The 23,501-nt window shown below is 38.7% G+C and overlaps 2 protein-coding genes across 3 annotated transcripts in view; one reads left to right on the top strand and one right to left on the bottom strand.

The window, feature by feature from the left end:
- The window catches only part of LOC124295281, a 37,394-nt gene that overhangs the window by 12,641 nt on the left and 1,252 nt on the right, over positions 1 to 23,501 (bottom strand). Inside the window, exon 2 of one of the 2 annotated variants that reach the window (XM_046744728.1) lies at positions 17,043 to 17,174. The exons of the other annotated variant lie outside the window; for it this stretch is intronic. Coding sequence (XP_046600684.1) covers positions 17,043 to 17,174 — 132 coding nt within the window. The remainder of the gene's footprint in view (positions 1 to 17,042; positions 17,175 to 23,501) is intronic. 2 annotated transcript variants of the gene reach the window in all.
- The window catches only part of LOC107220517 (protein FAM13A), a 42,518-nt gene continuing 19,600 nt past the window's right edge, over positions 584 to 23,501 (top strand). Inside the window, exons 1-4 of the mRNA XM_015659151.2 lie at positions 584 to 1,430; positions 6,471 to 6,638; positions 10,399 to 10,780; positions 13,460 to 13,703. Coding sequence (XP_015514637.1) covers positions 6,504 to 6,638; positions 10,399 to 10,780; positions 13,460 to 13,703 — 761 coding nt within the window. The 5' untranslated portion in view covers positions 584 to 1,430; positions 6,471 to 6,503. The remainder of the gene's footprint in view (positions 1,431 to 6,470; positions 6,639 to 10,398; positions 10,781 to 13,459; positions 13,704 to 23,501) is intronic.

The raw sequence follows: 23,501 nt of genomic DNA, 5'->3' as shown, positions 1-23,501 counted from the left end.
AAAGGGCCTATGATGTGCCGTGAATGGGACATGAACCCAAGCCTAGTCGAATTATACCTTGACAATTGATATCTTCTTTCGCATACGCAACAATACGTGAAGCAAACGAGCGTTACGACAAGACGCAAAGAGTAACAAAAGAACAATCGACATCGCAATCGGACAATAAAGACGTTGTTTTTTTTGCTTATTGTTGAAACCCTTCGGCAAAGTCACAAACCTTGGCATCGGGAAGTTTAAAAATATTTAAGGCCCGGCGGGCCAGTTTCGCTCGCAAATTTTTTCGCCCGCATAATTTTCCCCTCGATATCCTATTTCGTTCAAGCTTTCGCACCGACGACAAAAACTTCTTTTTTTTTTTTTTTTCTTCTAATTCTCATTATCGCACCGAGATGATGCAGGATTACGCAGCGATCGATACTTCGTAAGTTTCTCAATTTCCAACGTAACGCAACTATTTATACGGCAACATCCGAGGAGGGCACGCCGGAAACAGAAACGTTGAATCTCCGTCGAAAAGTTTTATCTGTTTGTTTTTGTTTTTATTTTGTTTATTTATTTATTTTTTTTTTTTTTTTCTCCACTCGTTCTTTCCATTTCTCAACTACCTGATATCGTTCGACAGTTTCTCTCTTCCGCTTCTCGCGCCGCGCGTCAACGTATAATAATAAAAAATACTTTTTCGAACGCGGATCAACGCCCTCGGGACTTTGGTTATAAATATAATTTGTGAAAGAGATTGCTTCTCGCAGCCTCTGGCGCGTAATTCTCGGACATCGTCTCGCGGTTTTTGACGAGTCCATTTTTCAAATTTCGAGTAAAAAAAAAAAAAGAAAAAAACAAACAAATATTCGCGTTGCTGTGCATGTATTATTCAGATTATAATAATAACCGTAATAATAATTATAATAATCAAAATAATAATAATAATAATAATAGTAGTAGTAGTGATAACAATCGTGGGGGAAAAAAAACAACCAAAATCGAATAGACGAAACCCACCGCGAAATAGCTTTTTACCAAGTTTCACTGAATAATTATAAAATATCGTGTTACCATACGCAAATCGTATAGTCTAAGTAGTACGTAACGTATAAATTATAATACCGTGTAGTCGATATTCATAAATAGAACATCGCGTTTAATTAATTGATAACCACTACCACTGAAAGAAGAAAGAAAAGCTAGTGTGCGCGACTTGTTACATTGATATATCTGGGGATATATCGCGTTGCGCGAAAGAGAAACGGACGCAAATATAAAAAGTAAGAGATACAAAGAAGATCGACTTTGGAAGAAGGAAGAGGAAAGGACGAAGGAAAGGAAAGGAAAGGAAAGGAAAAGGAAAAGGAAAACCGTTGCTGTGCCGGACAGCTGTCAGACTGAACTTAGGATATTTCAACCTGTGGAGAGTCGCGAGAGAGTGTATTGTGAGTATAATTCGCATGGGTATTTCGTGTAATACTTCAGCTGCATAACCTACTTTGTAATTCTTTGCTTTTTTCATGCTTTCTTTTTCTAACCGATGCGATCCTTACATCGTATTTCCTCAAACCGTAATCTCCTGAGACGATATGTCTGTATAAACCAGCGTATCGTATTACGCGAAATCTATTGCGTGCGCGATGTATCATTTATACGTATATGTTGGTATTATCCGTACGTGAGATTAGAGGAGTATTTTGTAAACGCGATCACTCCGAGTAATTTAATTAATGAAAATTGAATCGAGCGAACGTATTTTGTGTTTATATATATATATATATATATGTGTGTGTGTATAATATGTTCGCAGAGTTGTGAACATTTTGCAGTGAAATTCTAATAACGATTTCATTCGAGTTTGGTTAACTTTATAATATGCGGTGAATTTGCAATCGACATTCAACGAAACTGTCAAACTTCTGTGAGTAATTCAATCTTCTGACTTTTTCTTCTTGCCGCTTGCATGTAGTTTCAATGAGTTTTTATATTCTTGATCATGATCAAACTTCGGGTAAAAGAAATTATCAAAATTTTCGGCTGGACAAACTAAACCCGGTATATCTGTCGTGTAATCGATCATCGATACATATCTATAGAGATATTCGAAATTCGTCTTTGAATAAATACATCTAGATGACATCGATGAAGGATAATTATACGCTTTTTTTAAACAATATTAGATATCGTGTTGCGTCATCAGATTATTTATATATATTTACGTATATATATGCAGGAACAGGAAATTCCGGAGGAAAGCGAACCTTTGATTTTATTTGTTTATTTATTTTATTCATTACAAACGTGTCTTCCGCAAGTGCAGGACCTCTTAAATCCCTTACCGAAAAGGTCAGGCACGCACCTTCGAAGAAAGCACCCTTGCCAACCAGAATAAACTTGAAACCAATAGAATTTTTCTACCCCTTTACTCGTACAAATGTTTAGCCAATGACAGTTAAAATATCCTGCATCGTCGTTGCTACATCTGGAAACAGGATGTTCTAGAATCTTGTAACCAGGGACAGAAAGAATTCAACCATCGAACAATAAAGCTCAAAAAAAATCTCTCTTTCAACCTAAACAAACTTTTCAGGGGATGCCGTGGCGGAGATTCGCGAATTATTTCATTCTCAAACACCCTGATATTCGCACAATAATACCGACACGGACGCCTATTGCTCCGCGGATCAAATTTCGATCGGCTAATAATACAAGCTACAACACACCAGCTACGTGTTCATGGAATTCTAATTATTTTGGCACCGTAATGAGGCGACCGGGTGCAGCGGTACAGCGTTCGATTCACACCGGGTTCGAATAACCGCACACATTCGATTGCCCGCAGCATCTATAAAGCCGCACGTGACCGAAACGACACACAACGATAGGTGTGCGAAAGGCGGGTTAAACTTGTGGGAAAATTCCATTCAGAAATCGAATGAGTCACAAATCGGTCGCTACGGCGCTCCCTTCTTATTATTTTACTCCGTTGCTGTACGCGATATAAGCGTGTGTGTATATATATATATAATCCTCATATATATATATTCATATTATATATATATATATAGAATCGTTAGCCGCACGCGATACGTATCGAGTGTCGGTGTATGAAATAAAAGGAGCGATGTGGGACAACGGCGTTGCCTTGAGGCGGCGGCGCCTGCATTCGCCAATTACCGATCACCGATTATACGGTGCAAAATTGTTTAAATTATAGAGTCTCATGACTGAGTCTCATCATACACGCAGGCATCCAGCTTTATTACCAATTTCACCTTATTGTACATGATATGCGTCGAAGCCTGCGGCGGATTTCCTTGGCGTCGTTATGACTGTATCACGCTGCTCGATGATAAGTCCCGATTTTAATCCTTTCGGTCACAGTGGGCTGCTCGGTGTTCCACGTAAAAAATTTCCACGCCTTGGCCTTATCGCGGTTCATTTACAACTTCGAATCATCCCAAAAACACAAGAGAAACGGGCTTCGGTTAGAATCATAGAATTTTTGATAGTTTTATTCGATCTTACGTACGCCGTATTGGATTTAGAAATTATCGATTTCCGACTTCAGATTCGTCATCAGCGAACCCAAAAACCCTCGATTACCAAAATTCACAGCAAAATATTGAGTTGATAAATGTGTGACTGAAAGGGTTGAACCGCAATGCGAATCGTCGCGCTTAATAGAATGCTCGAATTACGATTCTAACGATTTTCAGACCGTCCGCACGTAACACGCCGATCTCACAGAGATTAGAGAGTAACTTTGCGCTCTTCCTTACTTTACACTACAGTCTATCCACGAACTTGGTAGCAAACTTGGCAGCAACCTGGAAGCGAAGTTATTGTCAAGTCCACAGTCCGTTTCGCCGTGGAAAAACGAGGGAACGATAAACTGTGAAATAGGATCAAGGATCCTCAAGCTGGAAAAATAAGCCTTAGAAATATATCGTCAGAGTGTAACGACCAGTTATTGTGAGATCGGAGCACCGCGATTCTCGTTCCGTGTGCACGTACGAACATAATTGCAGGCCAAGAGAGTAATTCTTGCCTCCGCTATTCGTTCGCTTTCGTTCCGTCGTCGAATAGCAATTGTGCATTTATACGAACGGTAACGAATAACGCACAGCACCGAAGGATAGGTATATAAATTATTTAACGACAGGTTAATTTTACTCGCGCCGCAAACGATAGTCGAGGTGCTCTTACGCGTCGTTGGTACAACCTTATACCTAATACCTTATACATTCCAGCTTGTTATGAGATCGGCAATAATTCCAAGGTGCAAATTAAGGTCATGGTTAGGCAAATACTGCGTGGCTGCAGGTTGCGCGTGATTATGTAGTTATACGTGGGCGGATGGTGCGCCCGACGTTTATACAATTTCACCAATTGGTCGGCAGCGTAAATTTATCATCATCCAAATTACGTTGCTCCTGATTTATCTATAAATTGCCGTTTGCCCGCGTTGCGTAACGTCGTCATAACGCCGCGCCGACGTTAACGGGCTTCGTTTACCTTCGTCCCTTGTGTTGCATATACGTGCGATAGTTCTATCTGTATGTATACATGTATCTTGTGTACGTATATCGCATGTATAAATTGTGCAAATACACAGCTGGTATCTTCGGAGCCCGTTTATTTCGCATTCTCGGTCGACCGGTGCTCCCTTTTCGTCATTATCCATGCATGATGGAAAATTGATTGCTTCGCATACGGTGCTACACGTACATTCGCATTGTATGTATTTCTACCGATATTCCAAAAACATTCTTATTTTAGGAAGAGCTATTGCGGAATACATTTTTTTCGCTCATACCGCACCGGCCAGAAAACTTGACCGAGAGCTTTTCTCTGGATCTCAGACAATAGATAAGAGTGATTTTCTTTTCTTTATTATCCCCCGTCTTATTTGCTTGATAAAATTTTAGTATCGTTGCGACAGTCTTTTTTCTGTTCTTTTTTTTTTTGTAACTTGAATTTTGCCTACTTGAATATTTATCGTTTTACCGATCATCCGCAACCGCACGGTGCGGATCAATTACTGGGAATCAATGAGGAATACTGATGATCATAGCCTTTGTCCTTCTACATTGGTCAAAAGCATTGAAATTTTTACAGAAAATTTTATTCAAAAAGTAGCTGGCAATGAATCTCCTTGTTTTCTTATTCCTTTTTCAACTATGACTCATCCTTGTCCCATTAAATAATTGGCCTACTAACATATAATTAATAAATATATTTCTGTAATGAATAAAACGCCTTTGTAAATACGCTCCTCGAAAAGTATCTAATAACAAAAGAGGAAGATGAACAAAAAAAAAAAAAAATTCACCCATCATCCATAAACAATTAATTTTTCAAAGTATAAACGCGTATCGCTTACACGGATCGTACAGAGCGGCTAAATCAGCGTCAACCTTATCTTTTATTATCCTTTTTTTATCTTATCCATTGTTAATTGTCCTTATGCTTTCGAAGTTATAGCTTACCGCAAAGAACGGATATCCACCGTCCATATGCACCGTTGCATGGAATATTTCCACTTGTTACGTAATCCGGTGTACAAGTTCTGGTTATAAACAGTCACTTGTGAGCGCATATCACGCAGGTCGACAACACCGCGCATTACTCGGACGAATATTTTTAAACTTTTCATTTTCTATACGTTTAACATTTTTTTTTTTTTTTTTTCTCTCTATCTATTTTGTTTCGTTTTGCAGTCAGGTTTTAAAACATCTGGCATACGCATCTCGAAAATCTATACGCTCTAAAATAAACTCTTCACGCCGCAGCGAGATTGTTTTTACACCGGAGAAAAATTATGTTCTTGTTCGGCGGCATTATGCGACCGAGGAGAGAAAGGCTGAATCGTGTTCATAACGCGATATATATGAGAAGAGTATCAGGTGAACTAAGGAAGGAAGGAACCGCGTCGTGTTTCATTTTAATTTTACGCCCGTTATCAGAGTCCGTTAATCACGATGAACTCGTTCAGGACCATTCAGTGATACCTTTTCTGCTTCGGATTAAATTGATACAGATAAATAAACGCTAAGCTATACTCACATCCGTTGTAAATTTAGATTTAGATAGATAAGACTTGACAATATTTCGATATTATAGGTATAAATTTTCCACGACTGTACACCGAGGAAAATTTCATTTGTTTTATATTCACTAGAAAATCCTAGTAAAACGGGTTTGAATATTCTTGGATTAACAAGAAAATGTCGTACGGATAATCGTTCGTGTTTACAGTTGTCAGTACCACATTTTCCAGTCATCGTAGCGTTAAATCTATTTGTTCAGTTGACTTCATTATTCGAAACATGGTAGGAATTACGCTACGAAGCTCGTGCTCATTTTGTATAAAGAACAAAATTTTTGCACTTGTTGTTAAAAAAATACGAGCAGCTAAGAACTGCGGCGTAATTTGAGGAAAAAGCAAATCTGAATTTGCCTTTCTGAATTCTGATCGACAGTGCGGCGGTGGGTCGCGGTGTCGGCGTAGTGGGATGAGACGACCCCAGCAGGATACTCTTCATCACCACCACCACAGCAATCACCACAACCATAACCACCATCACCATCACCACCATAACCATGCATCGCCAGCAAGCCCGACGCGTTCAAGGCAAGCCCATGACAAGGTGAGTCCAGGGAATTTATTCTCGCCGAAGGTATACGGTAACCACGGTACGTTGTTAATCAAGTATCAAGGGCATGGAAATTGCTGTTCATCATGCCGCACCGGTGGGTGTAATTAACTAAATCGAAATTACCTAGGCACGCGTGGGGCGTTGAGTTTGGTTCGCGAGTGATCGCGCGAGGATCGCGTTTTAATTCCCAAACGCTAATGCGTTTGCCCTTTTAATCAGACTTTATTGTCCGAATCGACCGGTCCGCGCATCGTTCTACCTTTTTAATTCAGGGTGGCCGCACGCGTGAAATACCGGGAAAACTTGGAAAACCTAGAAAGGTCAGGGGATTTAAAAGGGGTCATGGAGAACCTGGAATTTTCAAGGGATTTTTAATTGGGTCATGGAAAAAACTGAAAATGTCCGTTTTCTATCATCGGAATTGGAAATGATTTTTTCAGGTAACAAGTTCACTTTTCTTCGTCGAGAAAACAAATTGGCTTGAACTGACGTTTTTCTAGATTATATTTTTATTCAATTCGAACTGAATGTCAACCGAATATAGAGTCAATAAGGTGAACGATTCGGGTTTTAGTGACTTGCTTACTAGAACTGGGAAAATGTCAAGGAAAAATGAGTCTTAGGTCCTTGAAAATCTGTAAATGTCATGGAATTCTTTTCCCAAAAATTTTTGGCCACCCTGTAATTATACTTAACGACGCCTCCAACGGTCGGAAACGGGTCAATTTTTCAACTTCTTGGTTTAGCCTTCTTTTTTCTTGATTTTCTGTCCTGTTGCGTTTGCTTGCATCGCCTATATATGTAATCTGTGTATACCGCGTATCGGAAAACGCTCAATTTACTAGCTCAGCTTTCAACTCGATGTTATCATCCTGCGGATACATTTGATTGTTATTCTCGACCTTTCTCGGCGATTCGAGCCTCGCGTCTTGTATCACGCCGTAAATAATCAGACCACGGTTTCGTCGCTGTTAAATCTACACTCATGAGCTAAAAGAAAGCCCCCAATTTCGGTAACCACGGTTTTAAACTTTGCAGTCTCATTCACAATCAGCTCGAGTTTAATTTAATTAAATTAAATTGATTAAAGGTTAATCCTCCACTCGCCTGTTATTATACTTACCGAGTTATCTTTAATCACAACAAATCTTATTCAACGTAAATATGTATAATTGGTAAACATTCGTGAAATAGTGTCAAATAGGTAGATATACAGAGTTTCTGCAATCTCTGTAGCGTACGAAAGGCGTTATTTACGTACATGTTAGATACGCGATACATTTCTCACCATTTTTGTTTATACTGTCAATTTTTCGAAATGTTTTATCCATTTCACCGAGCCTATATTCGAATTATTTCTATCTGTTTCGTTATTCGTCCGGCTTTAGAATTTCGGAAATCGCAAGTGCAGAAATGAATGAATAAATTAATGTATAAACTTGTGAATGAAACAACGAAACATGGACGCATCGTTGACGTGTGTATAATGTCATCGTGCGAAATATAGCGGTTACGTTCTACACTTGGCAATAAGACGACGACGCGTTAGAACTGCAGTGTAATTGCGATCTTTAATAATTCCCTCCGAGAACTTTCGACGTGGGGCTTTAATTAATCCATACCAGCTGGAGAAGCGTTACGTTCAGCGAATCATTTATCGCATGGTAAAAGCTGACGAGCCGTATATAAGCGCGAATAAATTGCCTTCTGCTGTTATGAACTATTTTTAGCAATTTCGTATACAACCATTGTTATACTTGTAATAGGTATACTCGAGTTCCAGTATCAACTGGAAATAATTGAGTTAGACAGAGTTTGCCTGATCGTTCGGGTTAGCTGAGTTTTTCGCAACCAGCTGCAGCAAGCCGCGCTGTTATTCGGCTTGTATTGCGTGTTGTGTTTTTCTGCTATTTTCTTTTCTTTTCTTTCTCTACTTTGAGAGAAAATATAAAATTCATTTATCCCACAATAGAAGCGTCAGATTATTTACACACTCGTACAACAATTATAAAATTACATTTTTCACAATACCGCACAGTGTTGATTCTCCTCCAAGTTTAACTGTTAGAGGTACGATATTACAAATTGTACACCTTATACCCTCGGGCTATAAATAAACGTGATTACACTTTTCTCATTAACGTTTTGGCGGTGGAAAGCTACACGTAATCGATAACACGCAGGGCTCGACGAAAGGTCAATGCTCGTGTTAATTTTACCTTCGTAGAAACAAGATGTTTGCGATGTTACGGTCGAAAGAGGAAATGTCGATGAATTTCAAACGTTTCATTGGCAATTTTCACCGTCAAGATGCCAGCGATTTTTAAAACGTAAAGTAAACCCAACGAACATTCCTAATGCGTACTTCGACTGATTCATCTGTTGTTTGAACACTTTTTTTCTCGGAAAGATATTGAATTAATTTAGGACGATGTGAATTAATGGAAATTCGCGTATAACCGTAATTAATTCTACCAAGGTTCCCAACATCCATGCACAACAGTTTGAGCTATCTTGTAATATTTCAGACAGAATTAGTCACGGTAATTTATGAAATTTTTACGAACTGTCTTTACAGAATTCCTACGCGCTCCGTTCGAATCGGTCGGGTGATCGATTCGCCGGGATTGAGGATAACAATGATAAACATAAACATCCGAATGTAGAAATCCCTCTGAAAATGATAACGAATACGAATTCCTATATTGTAATGAATATTTTCGCAATACTTAGACCCAAAGTTGTTGTTCGCTTGTTTGAAAATAATTACAGTGATTCAACGTTACTTCCTCTCTCTCTCTTTTCTATTCATACCTATTTAAGAATCAAGTTGGTTGGCCAAAAATCGATACTTTTTATTCAACTTCATTACGAGATAGTTTTACATCGAGTATTTATCAATTTATTATAATCAGATCTCTTAAAAAATCCAAATACTGATAATATTGGAATTGTAAATAACGGCTTTATAGATATCGATCCTTCGTTTCAAACATTCTTGAAAATCTGGCAGATTCGTTGGATTTCACTCTGCGATTGCTCGTTTCATCAGGAAGACTATTTCCTCCAAAATAACCGTAGTAGATTTTCATTTCCTTCAGCAGTCGGTTCGATATTCCCATTAAGTGTTGGCCGTGACGTTGTAAAATCAAATATTCAACGACGATGCGAACATGATAAGAGTAAAAAGTGTTTCAATAAATTTGTAAAACATACTCTTCCGACTAAAATGTGCCCATCGTAGAATGAAATCGTACGAATCTACCGAATTTTTAGCAATTCGTTGACACCCAAACTTTTGTTCATAAATCCAGTATTCTTGATTCAAATATATATATAAATAAATCTCTGCGCGTGGCTTTCAAGTATAAAAGTCTGACGTATAATCAACGTTGCAAGATTACATCGTATAAATACAATAATAAAAAAACACAACAAGTATTTCACCGGATCGATCGAGGTGTAAATATCATTTTCTAATCTCCGGTATCACACTGAAATCGGTAACATTAAAATAAAATTCTGCATCAGTAATCGTCGAGGTAATCATTCGGTAGCTACGAAAAATCACTCAGGATTACAGAAATCTCCATGTGATCTTAAGAAATCTTAGGTAAAATTCATTTATCAATTATGCAAGTATTCGCGAAACACGTAATCATGGTGTAAATTTTTTTTTTCTTCTCCGGCGAAAAGCTCCTCGACGAAACGTCGAAATAATCGATGATCGTAATTCTCTCCCGATCCGTAGGACGAATCTCGACTGGCGAGAGTCAAGCGAGTCCTTGCCGTATCGCTTCTCGGCAGATCGGGGGGTTCGAACCGCGTTTTTGGTGTACGGCTAGACCTGATAGAGCCTCACCAAGACACGGGGGTCCCATTCGTCGTCCACAGGCTGTGCAGCTACATCGAGATAAACGGCTTTCAAAGCTCGGCCGTGTTCCGGTTGTCCGGCGGAAGTCCTCGCGTTGCCGAACGGCTCCGTGCCGCCTTTGAGAGGCGAGGCGATGCCGACCTCGAGGGCACCGGATGTCCGCCAACGGCTGCCACTCTGCTCAGGCAGTACCTCAAGGAACTTCCGCAACCTGTTGTGCCCTCCACCCTGGTCGGCAGTCTTCTTCTTTCCCACGCACGTGAGTCTTTTTATAGTTTATTAGATCCTTGTGCGAATTGCCGGCTGTGCATTCTCGGAAAAAAATTAATCCTAGAAGCGGTCAAATTCCTAGATACCGGGAAAACCGGGGATTTCGTCTAGCGGGAAAAGTTTGGAAATTATGACGGACCGTAGGGATGAAAAATGTACTTTTTTTTTTTTATAAATCGTTTTCAAACTTCAACCACGCTTTGTAAAATCGGTTAACCTAACTTTCCGAAATGGTATTGTTCATTTTCTAATTATTTGAACAGTAGTACGATACTATGTATTTTTTAGATACAAATTTATGTATTCAAAGTTCAGCAGCTTTTGGTCATAAAAGCTACCCAACATTACCCAAGTTTCGTGGGAAAACGTCAGAGAATTCTGAATTATTTGACGGGTAAAGCCAGGGAACAAAATTGACGCTACCCTGTAAAATCTATTATTCAAACTTTTGTTCGCTTCAATAGATAAAGTTGTTTATACTCTTTTATACTATAATTAAAAGCTTCCTCGGATTGAATTAAATCTATTTGCTGTCGATGTGGTTTTTTTTTTGCAAGTTTGCGTACACGATTAAAAGTTTGATTTTCTCTGGGCAGTTTTAGTTTGAAAATTTATACATTGTATAGTATAATAATTTCTGACCTCCGTTAAGCTATTCATATTTTAATAAAATTGCATTGTGTATCTGGAGAATATATTCAATGAAAAATTGAATCGTCAATCTTGTGTATTAAGCGTAAATGTGATTAGTTTGAATATGCGAAACTACTGGAACATTCCGTTGCAAATACCTGCGCGTATTATATCGAATGAATATTCTGTATTCAGCGAATTAGAACAGCTCTATTGAATTGATCAAAAATTGATTTACCCACATGCTCGGCATACCTTTCTATTCACTGCAGTATTCAATTTGAACAGAATACGAATAAATCGCAAACACGGAATGCAATTTCAATTGAATGAAGCGCATATTTGAACTGTACGGTATACATATAAATATAACTGATCACTCGATCCGTTCTAGCGAATTTCATTCAGTGGAGTCATTTCACATCGGAAAATGGAGCGCGGCTCAAACGAATTGCACCAAAGTTCTCGGAAAATTCTATTTCCTCTTTGGATTTTAGATTGAAAGAAAAATTTCGTTGCAAGGAAAAAAATACCGACGACGTTACACGCAGCGTAAAAATATTGTAAAGAATCGAATGTGAAGCAAATTTATAATAGATTCGACACGACAGTCTTTCATCCGTACAATCGCGAAAGCATTATTTCGTTCTCGTGTTTGCGCGAACGATGATTTGGTATGGTAAATATTTCAACGAAATTAACGCGTGTTCCGTTTTTGTTAGTAAACTGTCGATTATAAGAATCGTACGAAAAGCACGCGTCTTCAATTTTACAGTTTACAAATTATAAAATATACTCTGTATACGATGCAATAATTAAGTTGAAAGAAGAAAAAAAAAAAAAGAAAAAAGGTTTGTCAACAATATTTCACACTGCACGATGCATCGTTTATAAATATAATAAAAATTGCAGAGGTATTTGGAGCGGAATAATTTTGTCCCATTTTCTTCTTCCATCTTGCGTTTATTGTTTCTTTTTTCTTTTTCATCTTCCAAGCAGATATAATTCATCTCGCGAACAGGTCAAAGTAGGTGAACTCTGCAGACTTCTCCGCCTGACTAATAATAAGTTTTGAGATTGTTATAATTTTCCTGGCTTCTCAGCGAGCTTCTCTAGACTTCCTATTATGACAGCGAGTAGACGAGTTTCCGAGAGCACGCGAAGCTTGTATTTTATGCATATACCTAAAACCTGCAATTCTACACGTACCTTCCTCATCGCGGCAGCAATCGCTGCCAACATTTGCAGCGCGTGTTCAAACTTTTCACAAGTCACGTCGACGCCGATTTGTAACCGACTCGGTATTCCTGCCGATATTTTTTGCAACAATAACTTATTACAGATGCATAATATGCCGAGTCAAGAGTCGTCTCACACTTTTCAAAAAAAAAAAAAAAAAACGAGCGACTTCTTTCCTTTATCGATAATTTCGCAAGATTCTTATTTATACGCTGAGAAAAATTTCATGTGGTATAGTAACTAGAAAAATTGAGTAAAACAGGTATCGTTAAAACAACTGTTTGAATATTGTCGGAATTACGAAAAACGAGGTACGCCTAACCATTTTGCGCTATCGTAGATCCTTTTTTGGTAATTGTAACGCAAAATCAGTTTCTTCGGTTTACTCTACTTTTTTTAGTTAAACAAGGCTTTAACGTCAATTTATTGTCGCACAAGCGTTAAATTTTCGCAACAGTCGCAAGAAAGTCTAGCAACAGTGATCGTAACGAGAAAGAATAGCAACGGATGCTAGACTTTCCGGTAACAGCTAGAAAACTAATTTTCATTTTCTACCTACAACTATACTATTCGATTGTGATAAAAAATGAAAATAGTCAAGTGCTGAGGGGCAACCGGAACTAAAAATTTCTCTCGGTGTACTGTGTAAAAATTGAACGCGTATGTTAAATACTTACACATCGTTGTCTGAAATCTTGTACAAACGATGTGGATTGATCACGCTTTTCGTCGACTCAGAATTTACCTGTAATAACGAACGATCCGCGCGACATATCCACTTTAACTCCTGATCCAGAAAACTACGCCAAGGATCACGAGACCTGGATAAACTCCACGAAGGATCTCCTGGCAACACTTCCGCCCTCGCATTACCGTCTCCTGGGATACCTGACCGTCTATCTGGGTCGGTACGAAGCTAAGCATGGACGAGGCGCCGGGGTTTGCGGGGTTTTTGCCCCCGTAATCCTTCCGCACGTCCCGCCAGCGACGACTTTACTTCGCGACATCCTTGCTGCGGCTCCTCTTCTCTTTCCTGACTGGTGAGTTGCCTTGCTTTATAGAGAAAAAAGACCACCATTCTTTGCTACCTTATGTTTATTGATACCTGCGCTCACGGGGCGAATAAAAGAACAGATTTTGTTCAAAACTGTAGGAAAAGAGGGACGCGTCAGGTTTTTTTGGTCAGATATACTTCGTAAAGTGCAAAGTCTACTGTAGAATCATCAAAAACCACTGTGTGCGGAGTAAAATCTGTTAGATTTGTAATAAGAAAATATAATTGACGTGGGTAGGTTTTTTTTTTTTTGTTACCAAACTGCAATTTTGAATAAAATCCGCTCTTTTTCTTCTCTCCGTGTAGAACGTCTTGACCGCATTTTGCAAACCGTTCAACGAATCGTAAAGTATTTTTTTTACATCGTTTTTGTTTATTTTTTCTCGGTATTATTCTCAGTTTTTCATCTCTTTTATAAACCGTACATTTTTACACATTTTATACTGTGGTATACCGTTATTTAACATCACAAATTCTGATCGATTATGCGATTTCGTTCTGAAATTTTGTTTGACAAATACGAAATTATTTATTTTGTTTTTATTTTTTACCAAATTTGGTTAAAAACCAAACAAATTTGAAACAATTACCTTCCATTATTCTCAATTTCAACGTGTAATATCATCTATCCAAGCATTTTTACAATACGCTAGATTAATTTTCTCCAACTGCACTTTGGCCAGATTTCAGACAGCTACTAAACCTCTCAACGAACACAAATTTAAACACGATCTCACGTTGTTTCTTTTTACCCTTGCGACAATTACGGAAATGATTATTATGCAACCCGGGGAAAAATCCTTGCGAAACTGACGCTATTCTTGCGCAAATATTACACTTCTGGAAAATCTCGATCGACTGATTAAAACTACGGAACGTGGTCTTAGACACGTACTAAGATTGGAAATTGCACACGTATCGTACGATCTGCGTATACTTGTACATTATACACGTTGTAGGGTTTGCACAAGAAGCCACTGACGCTTGTTTGTTAGCCTTGTCCAACATCTACAATGCTTTCAAGTTTTTCATGCGAATACGGAATTGTGTAGAATATCATGCCTCGTATATCGTACGTACAATAGATGTTATACGACACCGTTCTCTTATTCGCGGTACAGACGTTAATCAGCAAAGTAACGATAATTAGATCGCGACGAATCGCTGTTCCGGTACACACTTCCGGTTTTTCGAAGGACCCGCGCTCATGCCGTTCGGATCAAAGCAGTTCCAGCATATCTTACTAAATATTGATAAATCCTTTTAGTAAAAACTCCTGAAACCGCACAACGAACCGTGACAGACAGTCGATATTTTATTATCTTTCATCTTTTGTGGAGGTGATTTTTTTTTTTAGTACAGTTTTTTCCAGTTTCTTCTGCGTCACGATATCGGAAATATTGCGCAACTTATCGGACGACCTTTCCCTCGTTCATTGTCAGTCATACTTTCCGACCGTTTTTATCCGAATCGCTTACCGCGCTTGACCTACAATTATGTTGAAAATCGAGGTAATTTCCGTTGAATATTTTTTTTACTTTCCTTTTTCTGACTATCCACTCTTCGTCCTCCTTTTACTTTTATTTTATTTTTTTTTTTATAATATTTGATTTCCAAGTTTTACGCCGAATCGCCGATCACGTTCCTTAATTGTATATTTAAGACAATAACAATAATTCCTTTGAAAAATAAAGGAATGAAATATTCCATTCAAAGCCCAGTATTCATCAATGACTCGCGTTAATAGTTCCGAGTAAATTTACCTGCGACTATAATCGTCGAATCATATTTGTGAATCGTCAAAACTAAGCTATATATAGCTTATATCGTTAGTCGTGAACTCTGGTCAGTATTTTTTCCACCGCTAAGTGATTACAGATGAAATGATTACGCTGCAGCGTTACGGTTTGTCATTGTTATTGTAACAACATTTCATCGTTACAATGAGGTTTTTACTTCAGTCGAGGTAGCTTGCCTCAACATTAGTGTCAAGGAACTGACAATCTTTTCTTAGACTGTTCACTGCGTATTATTACATTTTCAATCGATTTTCATTATTAATACCTTCTCGGTTATCCGACGATCGGATTTCTCGCCTGTTGTCATTGAGAAGCTTATACACAGGCATGCGTACAAACTGTGTGTAAAGTACGAGTCTCGTGTGTATACGATGCGAAAATTATGCAAAGAAAATCATAACGTTATGAGATGGGTAACAATGAGAGTGCGTTATAAACACTCAATTCAGAGTCAATCACCTCTTGAAGTTACGCAGAGTTAAATTGAATTCCGAGAGTTATTTCTACCGTACGTAATCATCTCGCATCCCATCAATGCTACAGCGTAGAAATCTTTCTGCACTTTCACGTGAATTTTACACAATCACCTCGATATATATATATATATACATATATATATCAATAGGTAGATTAATGACTGTGGTTAATTGAATTTTATTACCGTAGTTGATTAGTTCATACCTCATTGTTCCGATTCTGCAGATGTTATTTGTATTGTAATTAATAATCTTGCCAGCAGACGTATATTTTTGTATTTTGTACGCGGTATATTTGTGGTTATTGTTTGGAGAGGGATCGATATAAAAACGGGTTCTTGACAATGACACTGAACAGACGGGGAGTTGAGCCCGACTTAAATTTAGATAACGTCACTTCGGGATAATCGACCACAGTTCTGTAATCCGCATTGTCAGCGAAATGCTCGCACATTTTGCGTGTCTTATATCATTTTATCGGACCAAGCATCTTCGCTATCTTCTCAAATATTGACATCGACGTTATAACTATTGCGTTCTAATTTAAACCTGTCTTGCCGTCTGAATATTACTCTTGTAATTTCGTCGTATAGTCGTGAAAATTATCTCTCTATCGATAAAAATCGGCCAAATGTCTGCGCCACGAATAGCATAACAAAAAATTCAATTGCGTAAAAAAATTCTTGATCGCTTTGCTGCTGCCTAACTCGGTGAATATCGATTCTTGATTCGTAACGAAATGTATGGTGTAAAACTGTTTTACCTCAAGTCTGAGAATCCCAAATTATCACAACGACCCTTGTTTCTACATTTTTATATACTTACGAACAGTCAATTGAATCGATCATCTGAGAATCCGAAGCTTATATGTATATCACTTCCTGTGCTGATTGTGAATCGGTTTACGAACGTGATATTTCAGATTATGATCGTGTAATAACGACCGTGGAGAAACGACGACTGGCAGCGAATAACGGCCATGGCGTTCGGTTTCAAAAGCTTTGAAAGAAAAGTTTTAATTGGAGTCCCTCTGCACTTGAAGAATCTCACCTTTACAGACATCCGCCAAATGAAGCTCAAGCTTCTCTTCGTAGCTCCGCAGTCCCTGCATTCTTTATTACACTCCTTGCAAAAGCCTCGGCGATGCGGAAAAGTTTTTTTTTGCTTTCCTCGTATCGTTGACTGCGAAATAATAAACAGAAAAAAATCAACACGTATTTTGTTAAAGAACGATTGACGGAAATTCCCTAAATACGTGGAACCTCAACGATTGCGATATTTCCGATGATTTTCAAGAATTGCCTTGAGCAACGAGCTCGCGATCTTGAAATGTCATAACACCATGCAAAGAACCTGTGAACTATAAACTGGCTGAACCATAAATTGATGCTCAAGGTATGTTACACACCGACTGCGTGTGATTGGTACACGAGGATGCAGAGAGTGATTAATCGCGTTGAACAAAATACATGACCGAAAAAAATAGAGGTGAAGGTTGAACTGCCAAAGCTGCTATCCCTAATCCGTTGTTTCGCAAGTACTTTTATTTATTCATTATCTTAACGTGTACCCTCAGCAGTGAAAGTTAGAAACAATTGCTGGGAATCAACAACCTCGACAAATCGAGCTAACACAACGTAATCGATTAATTGTATGTATAAATGTATAATACATGCACTATGCAGCATGTAAACAACACACACGCTGACAGGTAAATCCATTCATTCGGCAACTTTCACTAGTCAAATAGATACGGCATCGAAACACGTGGTAAAATTTTATCGCATCACGTGTATGATGTAAATTTAACGTTTCCGAGTGTATACTGCGCGCTGTAAACGCGAGCTGCACGTTCAGAGAAAATATTCACCGATAATAATAGTACAGTGGGTACATGCAATTATCGCCAATTAACATCCATAAACGGATCGTTGATTCGCGCGCGATTCGTACGTGCCCGTATATCCTATATATATTTTTTTTTTTATGTTTGTTTTGTTTTGTTATTATATAAAACTCACCGCGGACTAAAATAGAACCCATCCATAACGCTAAAGCTGACTGCATGACTAATTTATATGCGCGTACAACGCTGAAGCGGCGTGGTTTCAGCGTCAAACATCGGACGTGACGGCACGAATCTCTATCCGTTGACGCATCCACCTTTGCATCATTCATGCCTAATGGCAAATATCTGGCAAACATCCATGGATCGGCTAAACGCTCTCGTAACGAAACAGTGAAAGGGGATGAAACTGATGAGGATTTATCATTTGCGCTTTCGTTCGAGAGGGTTCAAGAGGCTTTTTGACTAGAAATTGATACTAATTGATTCATAATTTCATGACGAGATGATCGTTGATTAATTATTCATGAGTTTTTTCTATTCGTAAACTACAAAGATCTCTTTAAAAATAAGAATTGTCGTAGAATTGGAAAGCTTAGGAATTGATGTCTCGCTTTAGATCGCTTGAAAATTGTTCAAAATCTAATAGACTCGTTTGATTTCATTCTATATGATAGCTCGTATCATTGGAAAGACTATTTTCTACAATTTGTCTTCGTCACGTAATTCGCATCGTTAAATATACAATTTAACAACATTAGACAATGTTATTCCAAATCAAAAGAGACATCGTTGTTTAAAATCGAACGAATCTACTAGATTTTTAACAATTTCGAAACAATATCATACAAAGCATCGATGCTCGAGCTTTTCTTCGTAATTCCAGTATTTGTTATCTGTGTATTTATTTTTTTTAAAGAGAACTTACGAGTAGAACAAATCAACGAATACTCAATCTTGCAATAATATTAATGAAAAGTATGAATTTTTGGCCAACCTACACGTTCTTAAGACCGCTTTCTGATTGGCCAGACCAATTGCCGAGGGTTGTTTCTTACAAGAGAAAGTAACTCTACCGATCCCGGTCACGTGGCGAGTGACTACCGGCTTTTGCTGCCTGTGAGTTACAGATCGAGAAACTGCAGTTACAAATATTTCTTTCTTCTCCATTGTCGAAAAAACAGCTCTCCGACTGACGTCACCGGAACGAATGTGTGTCGTTGAGCGTTTTACGATTTGTGTACGTTCATGTATATTGTATATTCTGCAGCCTGCGAAACGTGAGTGAACATCTGTAACGTAAATCAGTTGCCTCGTTAAACGAATAATTGTCATGAAAGCAGTGAAATTCTATTGCCAAAAATACTTCCGGGGAAAAAGTAAATGAAATCGCGAACTGTGCTTTCACGCAAGCTCTTCGCCGGCGACGAAATTCGTTTTGCGCAATTCTCTCTCACTCTCTCTCTCTCTCTCTCTCTCTCTTTTCTTACTTCTGTACCCTGCAAGGTCTTACCTTGAAGAAAAATTACCACTTTTCAAGTTGACACGAGCTTTACGCGGACTGCTAAATATTTCCATGTACGGCTATTCATCGCAGTTATACGTGACCGTTTTATACGTTCTACTTTACTTTATACGTATTATATTCTTGTACTGTTGCGTGTATACCGCGGATTCTCTTGAACGTTTTTAACTCGCTCGTCACTCGGCGAATCAACGTCTTAATTAGATGTCTTTGAAATTGAAGGTTCTCTTGGCTACGTGACAACGAAACTAAGCCTGGCGCTTTGACTGCGTCAAGAGTGTGCCGTTCACCCCGGTCATTTGTATCCTATCAACGTTTCTATTAATACTCTCAAGCAGGTGTATTATACCTGCATTTTGGACACCTTAGTCTTTTGGAATCATGTACCCACCCAACTACCCACGTTAATTTTGTGGAGGAAAAGCTATGTTGCCGAAATATTCAAAAGCACGATCCTTGGCTGTTTTTACGTCTCGGCAAGTATGCATGTATACCTGTAACGTCGTTAAAAATGTCAAACGAAATGAAAAAATCATGTCTGCGGAAAAATTGATCAAAAATTCCTGAGTATGCAAAACTTCCGTCAATTGGAATCCGTTACATTTCTTTCAAAGAAACAACCGCGACGTGACTATTATTGTTAGTCTCCGATTCCCCCGTTTGCCTAAATCACATTTCGGTACCTACACTATCCGGTCCGATTCTCATGGGTACTCCTCGGAGACACGCACCATGGTCTGGGTCAAGATCACGTGCCTCTAATAGATTTCCGGGCGAAGCCTCTTCGCCGACCTTCAACTCCAACGTTTAGCGATCCTTCGGTTACGACCAGACGTCGTACGTGTTCCGATAAGGAATTCATGTCCTGGCCTCGGTCGTCAATGCTAAGGACGATATCCTGGAGGTCAATTCTAACGAAGAATAAATACACCGTCATTAACGAATCTCCTCGACGATATCGGTGATCATTTGAATTTCGACGAACGAAACTTGTCATTGGTTTCGATGGAAGATTTTTTATTTACAATTACAGATTTTTATACGCGTAAGCGTATTTTTTTGATTTATTGATCAGTCATCGAATTGAGCATGAAAACCTTCTGCCTCCTCTTTATTATGGCAATAAGCTTGAGAATTTTCATATTAAAAATCCGCACCTCGATCCTGCAATTTGCGAAAAACATTTGCTACTTCAGGGATTCCGATCGTCTTTGCCTGAGTGATTAATTCGGGTCAGATCTCATCTTCCTCCATCGGGAGCATTGCTATCTGGCATTGAGCCACTATATCTGGAATCGAGCTGTCGCTACGTGTTATCTTCCTCTTATTCGATAAGCTTGCCGACATAATTATTTCTCACCGTACCGTAAAAGTCATGTTTATTCACGCCTCTTAGAACCGCGAATATATCACATCTGTGTAACTCAACCGAGTCCATACAGATATAAGTCTTAATCGATCGATTTCATCCATCAATAAATTTTTTCAATATTATCCGCACGATTCGTAAGCTCCGCGATTTCGCTATCGCTATTCTTTGCAAAGTTCGTTGCAAACTTATCGCGATAAACGATCATCACACGGACTGATCACCGGGATTTTGCTACATCTTGATAGTCGGTATCATTAATGGAACGTTAATTACCAGCAGCTAGTTGCAGGATATTTTTTACGAAAATATTATTGCGAATAAAAAAATCTTCGACCCAGATTATCGGCAATTCGCTTGCGGATTATTATTCACATATTTACCCGTTCACGCTGGTTTCCCCGTGAAGACGATCAGGCAATGCAGTGCTGCAATACCTAGTCGTTAGCTTCGTCTAGCCTAGGGCAGCCCGACAACGAGTTACGTTAGGTCACGTTATCCGGGCACGTGATGCATAGGATGAATTATACAGAGCACCGGATCACGAGTCTTGCAACAGTTAGTAAACTATTCGATTATGGCACGTGACTTTGACCGACGACGTCGGTGTGACAATCATTTACCGGCTTCGGTACACATGTGTGATATCTGACTAGCTGCCGTGACTGCGTGTGTGTTGTGTGGTGTGTTGATTTGGGACTCACGAGGCAACTGGTGATAATAAAAATACCACTGACAATCAGGCTTGTTTAAACGAGGCGTATAATAGATGCTGCATGCAGCACGCTCCGATGTCACGTCGTCGCGGTTATATTATCCGCGATTATCACAGTCCGAGTAATTGCAGGTGTGTAGGTATTCGACATTCCTAAAGTGCACATAATATGAGAATATGATTCTTTTCTTTTAGTTTGTTTTTACATCGTTCCGCAATTTTATCTACTACTGCAGTGTAATGTGTTATATTGCCTGGTGGAAGTTCCGAAGGCGCCTAATTCCGAATTATTTGGTGGCGAAACTTGAAGCGAAGAAATCAAGCTTTTAGGAAATCACAAAGCTTCGAATGGTCGGATAATCGACGGGTCAAAGTTCCGAAATGCAAGATTTCGATCATTCAAATTACGATAAAGCAAAATAAAGTTTCAATGGAGTAAAATTTGGAAAATTAAAATATTCTCACGCAGCGTAGCTTAGTCCACGGGCGAGTGGAAAATATTGGATAAACCGAAAATCAGGTTGAACAGGATTCCGTACTTGAGAATATCGAAAATCCAAAACAAAGAAAGATCAAAATATATGGTGAAATTTCACCAAGCCTGAAATCCACAGAAGTGGAAATCTATCGTTCGAAATTTCGATGTATTATTAAATTTTCTCATTTGCAAATTTCCGGAAATATGACTTATCGGAGTTACGCTCTTACGGCATTTTGTCCTTTCGGAACTTTGATGTTTCGTAAAAGTTTGATTCCTTTATTTTAAGTTTGACGACAAAAAATATTAGGAATTTGTCGTTTTCGGAACTTATTAAATTTGGAACTTCAACCCCGCTGTCTTAAAATTAAACTTGCGACCGATCGCAGGTAAAGATCGTTGTACATAACGTGCGATACATTATACCCGAAAGTCAGAACATGCCAGATGTTGTACTTCTGGCGGTTGGATTCGGATCAAATAAAGGAAGTTACGTAAGCGATCGAATTAACCTGCGCTGTTCAAATTTCAGATATTTTTATCTCTGTTTGATCAGAGGGGGAAGAAAATCTCTCCAAGCTGCAGTTAGCCGAGTCCCTCTCTAAACGGATAATTCTATTTTCAATTTATTCTCCCCATGCGAAATATCACCTTTGAAAATATTCCCATTCCTGACTCGTCGCGTACTTTCGAAAGTATGAAATATACAAATTATCACAAAGCCTCGTGACAACGTTTTAAAATCCACTGTCCAGTCCTAATAATCGCATCTACGTATAACGACATCGTGTACAAGCATAATATATACTACATGTGTCAGCAGGCACTTCTGTGAATTAAGCTTCTAAATTTTCATTCGACTCGACATCAACGAGCCATATTCGAAGTATACGTTGAAACCGACGTCCCTTGGGGAATTACCCACAAGGGCAATTGATTATTCCGTCTATTTTCGTACCCATCGCTTTCGACTTAGCAACTCCCGATCGCACTCACGCAACCCCGATTCTACAGGGAATAACTATTCAGCTTGCGATGCTCGCCGTAGGGTTGAAAACCAGTTTTGACGAAATGCCTCGATCGTGGAATATTCGCTGCTTCCAAAATCGCAGCATAAACATTTTTCGAATCTCTTTCCCGACTCACAGTTATTCACAAATTTTGGTTCACCGATTCGGATGATAATCGGCTTTACTTTGGTCGTATACGAATCGTGATTACATACTCTTTTCAAACCTCTGAAAATACATTAGGTACTGATAATTATACCAGTTGTTTAAATATACGGATAAAAAAAAAAAAAACAACATATTTTAATTTCCACACCAACGTATCGATTCACTCAACCTTGTTACATATTCGGTCGGTTTTCATCACTCTCGGCTCACCTATCCGCAGTCGTACCGACCGGTACGATCAGTTTCCATTATGCATGTATACAGTGAAAATTATTCTCATTTTACGACCTCTTCAAGTCGATTCCCCGCTAAGCGTATATTTCAAAGACAGTCAGTCAAGCAGGTTGTTATTCCGCGTGTACAATGCGTGCACACATACCTATGTGTTTTAACAACTT

The sequence above is a fragment of the Neodiprion lecontei genome, chromosome 1 (genome assembly GCF_021901455.1).
Source record: "Neodiprion lecontei isolate iyNeoLeco1 chromosome 1, iyNeoLeco1.1, whole genome shotgun sequence".
Lineage (NCBI taxonomy): Eukaryota > Metazoa > Arthropoda > Insecta > Hymenoptera > Diprionidae > Neodiprion > Neodiprion lecontei.
The sequence above is the reverse complement of the archived record's forward strand: the minus strand, read 5'-3'. Positions and strand labels throughout refer to the sequence as shown.